The 6,772-nt window shown below is 34.5% G+C and overlaps 1 protein-coding gene across 2 annotated transcripts in view; it reads left to right on the top strand.

Moving 5' to 3' along the window:
- Nup37 (nuclear pore complex protein Nup37) overlaps nucleotides 1–6,488 on the top strand; it is a 31,346-nt gene extending 24,858 nt beyond the window's left edge. For both annotated transcript variants that reach the window (XM_075380323.1, XM_075380330.1), the window contains exon 6: nucleotides 6,306–6,488. In XM_075380323.1, the coding sequence (XP_075236438.1) occupies nucleotides 6,306–6,398 (93 nt within the window). In that variant the 3' untranslated portion in view covers nucleotides 6,399–6,488. The remainder of the gene's footprint in view (nucleotides 1–6,305) is intronic.
- The last annotated feature ends 284 nt before the right edge of the window (nucleotides 6,489–6,772 follow it).

Raw genomic sequence — 6,772 nt, forward strand, 5'->3', positions numbered from 1 at the left:
CGAATCTAAATTGTTCTTTAACATCATTAACTGCTAGTTCCATGTAAAGATTAAAAAGTAACGGAGATAGGGAACATCCTTGTCGGACTCCCTTTCTTATTACGGCTTCTTTCTTATGTTATTCAATTATTACTGTTGCTGTTTGGTTCCTGTACATGTTAGCAATTGTTCTTCTATCTCTGTATTTGAACCCTAATTTTTTTAAAATGCTGAACATTTTATTCCAATCTACGTTATCAAATGCCTTTTCTAGGTCTATAAACGCCAAGTATGTTGGTTTGTTTTTCTTTAATCTTCCTTCTACTATTAATCTGAGGCCTAAAATTGCTTCCCTTGTCCCTATACTTTTCCTGAAACCAAATTGGTCTTCTCCTAACACTTCTTCCACTCTCCTCTCAATTCTTCTGTATAGAATTCTAGTTAAGATTTTTGATGCATGACTAATTAAACTAATTGCTGTGTATTCTTCACAGTTATCTGCCCCTGCTTATAAAATTATCGTACCTAAATTCCTTTTTAGTTGTTTTTCAATATAATTAACTCAGTTTTTTAACTGAGTTAAAATGAAGGATGAAAAAATCATTTGTTTTTAAAATTAATATTGATATTATAAATATCAAGTTTAAATAAACTAAAATATGCTGTTTGCTGATTGGACATATAATTTAGGATTAAGCAATGCACTCTCAAAAAATAAAAAGTCAGAGACACAGTGTATTTAAAATGGTAAGATTTTTTGCAGATCTTTTTATTATTCTTTTATTCCTAATGTCTGTTGGACTTAGTCAAACTGTTTCTACTCTGTTAGAAACACTTTTATATTTGTATTTTGAAAATTTAACCACTGTTTATACAGATTATTATTTTTAAATAAAATTACTTGTGAGAAAATGAAGTAAAATAGCTAACAGTATGTTAGCCGAACAAGTTTTGATAACTTCTGTAGTTTATTTATTTATTATGGTCATAACCAGCTCTTAGTTGGTGGAGAAAATATCCGTGTTTCTTATTTTCATTGTGTAATATAGTAAATGATAATTTCCACATTTATACATATTAAATTTTTTTTGTCTTCAGTCATTTGACTGGTTTGATGCAGCTCTCCAAGATTCCCATTTCATTTTGTTATACCTCCCACATCCTACATCCCCAACAATTTGTTTTTCATATTCTAAATGTTGCCTGCCTGCACAGTTTTTCCATTCTATTGTCCCTCGAACATTAAAACGTCTATTCCAGGATGCCTTAATATGTGGCCTATTAAGTCTGTCTCTTCTTTCAACTATATTTTTCAAAATTCATCTTTCTTCATCAGAAATTGCAACATCTCTTCATTTGTCACTTTATCCACCCATCTGATTTTTAACAGTCTCTTATAGCACCACATTTCAAAAGATTCTAATCTTTTCTTCTCAGGTACTCCGATCGTCCAAGTTTCACTTTCGTTTAAAGCTACACTTCAAACATATACTTTCAGAAATGTTTTCCTGATGTTTAAATTAAGTTTTGATATAAACAAATTATATTTCTGACTGAAGGCTCGTTTCGCCTGTGCTATTCGTCATTTTATATTGCTCCTGCTTTGTCTATCTTTAGTAATTCTACTTCCTAATAACAAAATTCTTCTATCTCCGTAATCTTTTCCCTTCCTATTTTTACATTCTGTGGTCCATCTTCATTATTTCTAATACATTTCATTACTTTCGTTTTGTTCTTGTTTATTTTCATGCTGTAGTTCTTGCGTAAGACTTCATCCATGCCGTTCATTCTGAAAATTTTTTACTCTCAGCTAGAATTACTATATGATCAGCAAATTGTAGCATCTTTATCTTTTCACGTTGTACTGTTACTCCAGATCTAAATTTTTCTTTCACATCATTAACTGTTAGTTCTTGTCGGACTCCTTTTTTTTTAGGGAACATCCTTGCTGAACTCCATTTTTATTCTGTTTTCTTTCTTACGTTCGTCAATTATTAATGTTGCTGTTTGGTTCCTGTAAATGTTAGTAATTGTTCTTCTATCTGTATTTGAACCCTAATTTTTTTAAAATGCTGAACATTTTATTCCAGTCTATGTTATCAAATGCCTTTTCTAGGTCTATAAATGCCAAGTATGTTGTTTTTTTTTTATTTAATCTTCCTTCTACTATTAATCTGAGTGCTAAAATTGCTTCCCTTGCCCCTATACTTTTCCTGAAACCAAATTGGTCTTCTCCTAACACTTCTTCCACTCTCTTCTCAATTCTGTACAGAATTCTAGTAAGATTTTCTATGCATGACTAGTTAAACTAATTTTTCTGAATTCTTCAAATTTATGTGCTCCTGCTTTCTTTGGTATCATGACTATAACACTCTTTTTGAAGTCTGATGGAACTTCCCCTATTTTGTAAATATTACATACCAGTTTGTATAATCTATCGCTTCCTCACCTGCATTGTGAGTAATTTTGCAGGTATTCCAGGAAAATTTCTGTCATTCAAATATTTTAATGCTCTCTTAAATTCAGATCTCAGTATTGTTTCTCCCCTTTCATCCTCTTCGACTTCCTCTTTAACACCAATTTCTAATTCATTTCCTCCATATAACTCTTCTGTATATTCCACCCACCTATTGGCCTTTTCTTTCACATTATAAATCAGTATATCATCTTTGTTTAACACATTATTAGATTTTAATTTATGTACCACAAAATTTTCCTTAACTTTCCTGTATGCTCCGCCTGTTGTACAATGTTCATTTCTCTTTCCACTTCTGAACACTTTTCTTTAATCCATTCTTCTTTCGCTAGTTTGCACCTCCTGTTTACAGTATTTCTTAATTGTCAATAGTTCCTTTTACTTTCTTCATCACTAGCATTCTTATATTTTCTATGTTTATCTATCAGCTGATATATATCATCTGAAATCCAAGGTTTTCTACCAGTTCTCTTTGTTCCACCTAAGTTTGCTTCTGCTGATTTAAGAATTTCCTTTTTAACATTCTCCCATTCTTCTTCTACATATTCTACCTTATCTTTTTCACTCAGACCTCTTGTGATGTCCTCCTCAAAAATCATTACCTCCTCTTCCACAAGCTTCTCTAAATTCCACCGATTCATCTAACACCTTTTCTTCAGGTTGTTAAACTCCAATAATACATTACATTTCAATACAACAATACATTTCATTATTACTAAATTATGGTTGCTATCAATGTCTGCTCCAGGGTAAGCTTTACAGTTGATGAATTGATTTTTAAATCTTTGCTTAACCAAGATGTAATCTATCTGATACCTTGCAGTATCACCTGGCTGTTTCCATGTGTATATTCTTCTATTCCTCATAATAGAAGAAGTAGAGCTGTTATTCAGAGACAAAAAGTAAATGTCTCTCCAAACACTGTAGCGTCCAACATAGTGGCAACATCCAGAGCACCAAGAGACAGGGCACACACAATTGAGATAAAATATGAACTCAGAAACTAGTGGAGAGAGGTGAGGGACACTGAGTACACTCACCCTTTTTCACTTGAAGAAATTGAGTCAGTGCTCAAATATATCGCTGCAAGAAAAGCACCAGGATTCGATAGCATCAGTCCAGAATTTGTGTTACAACTGCAGAAAATACACAAAACACTTTGGCTGGCCAGATTCTTTACTGACATAATGCAGATCGGTAGCGTACCCAGAGAGTTCAAAGAATGGAAGGTAGTAGCCATCTTAAAACATGGGAAACCAGCAAACTTACCTGAGAGCTACAGTCCTATAGCATTGCTATCGGTGACGTATAAATTACTAGAAAGGCTTATTTACAACAGAATCTGTCAGAGAATATTTGTAATTATACAGATTGAACAAGCAGGCTTTAGGCCAAAACAAAGTTGCATTGACCTAGTTCTCTTGCTCACAATGTACATTGAAGCGGGGTTCCAAAGAAATCTTAAAACCTCTGCTGCATTCATTGATCTATCAGCCGCTTACGACACTGTCTGGAGAGAAGGCATGATTTGTAAGGGCCTCCGTGTAATCCCATGTAAATTAACGCTCGCCTGCTTAATAACATGCTGAACAACAGAATGTTCTAAGTTATCATGGGATCCGATATAAGCTCACCAAAGAATGGCCTGCCACAAGGGTTGGTACTTGCGCCTTTCCTTTTCAGCCTCTAGTTCTATCATGCTGAAGACATTCTGACATGCTGAAGACAAGATCGGAAAAGCGTGACTATGCCAATGACTGGGTGTTAACAACAAAATGTAGATCATTTGAAGAGTCGCAGCAGGTCCTGATGGCCAACCTGCAGAGACTGGGATGGTACTTCTGAAGATGGCACCTCCAATCAAATGCTAGTAAAACAGAGGTATCATGCGTCCATCTAAATAGCAAGTTTGCTAATGGGGAGCTTAAAATTCTATTCGAGAATACATGGCTCTTTCACAATAAGACACCAAAATACCTAGGGGTGACACTTGATAGAATGCTTTCAAAGGAGCACCTAATGAAAACTGCAGAATAATTGAAAACTAGAAACAACATTATACATAAGCTCTGTGGAATAACATGAGGAGCGTCGGCTTCCACTTTGCTCACATCAACTCTGAACCTCTTTGTCTCGGCTGCGGAATATTGTGCGCCAGTGTGGCTTAACACCCCTTATGTTCATAGAATTGATGCTCAACTTAATAACACTATGAGAATGATTGCCTGAGTTATCAGGTCTACTCCTGTGGAATAGCTCCCAGTATTGAGCCACATACCAACCCCAAATCTGCACCCTGTTAATGCTTTTATAAGAGAGTACAAGAAGATTATGGACAATTGAAATCTACCAATATATGAGGACATTGAGGATGCAATCGTGGTCGCCTTCGATCTTGAAAGTCACCTATAAAAACAGCAATTGCTGTCACAGAGGAAGGATACCTTACTGATACCTGGGATCAAGAATGGACCACAAAGCAGAATAACCAAATTCCATGCATTGCTCAAAAGCTGCCAGGACTTGCCACATAGAACATTGTCAGTGTTAAACAGAATATGAACTCAGCATGTTAACTGCACCTATTTCCTGTATAAACGGGGAACCCCCCCCCCCAAATTTGCAAGTGTGGTGAAAATCAAACTGTTAAACACATCACAGAAGTTTGCCTGAGGACAGCTTATGAAGGGACACCTGAAGATTTCCTGATAGCGACTCCGGAATCAGTAGCTTATATTAATTTGTTAGATGTTTGTAATTTTTTACTGCTGGTGTTGTGTCTTGTGCCATACGCTAAATAAATAAATCTATTACAATTTTTGAACTGAGTGTTGGCAATTACTAAATTATACTTCATGTAAAACTCTATAAGTTGGTATGTTTTATTCTTTTTGCCCAGCCCATACTCGCCCACAATATTTCCTTTCTTGCCTTTTCCAATGCTTGTATTCCAATCTCCAACTATTATTAAATTTTCATCCCCTTTTATGTGTTTAATTGCTTCGTCAATTTCTTTATATACACACTCTATCTCATCATCATGATGGCCATTTGTAGGAATATAGATGTTAACAATTGTTGTTGGCTTAGGTTTTGATTTTATTCTTATTACAATAATTCTGTCGCTATGCTGAAATACTCTACTCTCTTCCCTATCTTCTTGTTCATTACAAAACCTACTCCTGCCTGCCCTTTATTTGAAGCTGTGTTAATTATTCTAAAATTACCTGATCAAAAGTTGTTTTACTCTTCCACCGAACCTCGCTAATTCCTACTACATCTACATTTCCATTTCCCTCTTTAAATTTTCTGACCCACTAACCGTTTTTAGACTTCTGACATTCCAAACTCTGACTCGTAGAATGTTATTTTTTAATTTTCTGGTGACCCCTTCTTAGCAGTCCCCACCCAGAGATTCGAACGGGGGCCTAGTTTACCTCCGGAATATTTTACTACAGAAGGCACCTCCATCTTTGTTACTACAGAGAGTTACAGTTTCTTGGAAAAAAAAGGCTGCTGTAGTTTTCCATTGCTTTCAGCTGCGCAGTTCTCAGAAGATTGAGTGGTGTTGATATTAAATCCTCCTGACCTATTTAAGAGCTGCTGCCCTATTTCAGGAATCATTCCTTAGTCTGGCTCTCAACAAATACCTCTCCGATTTACTTGCATCTTCGATCAAGCTACTCCATATCATTGAGCACTCAAGCCCCCTCACCATCGACAAGGTCTCATAATTCATAGAGGGAGACATACTAATAAAAATGTTAGACATATTTATTTAAATGTGGTATCTAACATAATATTTCATGTTGCTTTATTTTAATGATAACAAAAATGCTTTTATTTCTAGTGTGTTGGAGGGTTATCTTGGCATCATAGATTACCATATGTTTGTGCAGGAGTTGATCATTCTATCTGTTTGTGGAAAGTGGCTACTAATTAAACTAATAAGCAAAGTATTGATTTCACCCTTTTTCTTGTTCATGTTTTTTCCTTTTTTTGTGAATTTGTGTAAATAAATTATTTTGTACTATTTGTGTTATTTTTTTTGCATTGTACTAAAGTAAACTGATAGTTTCTTATATTACAATAATTTTCTGCAGTTTTTTTAATCATCTGTAATAATAAACTACACATTTTTTCATTTTGTTATTCAATAATCTGCTAATTATATTAAAACACAGTATATTGTCTTTTAATAAATATTTATAAAGAAACAAAACAAGGCCATCATCTTAAAAACTAAACGCAAAATGAAACTATCACATTCTGTTTGCTATTGTTACAGCATGTAGGTTTATTACCTTATATTAAAAA

The sequence above is a fragment of the Lycorma delicatula genome, chromosome 1 (assembly GCF_047948215.1).
Source record: "Lycorma delicatula isolate Av1 chromosome 1, ASM4794821v1, whole genome shotgun sequence".
Taxonomy (NCBI): Eukaryota; Metazoa; Arthropoda; class Insecta; order Hemiptera; family Fulgoridae; genus Lycorma; species Lycorma delicatula.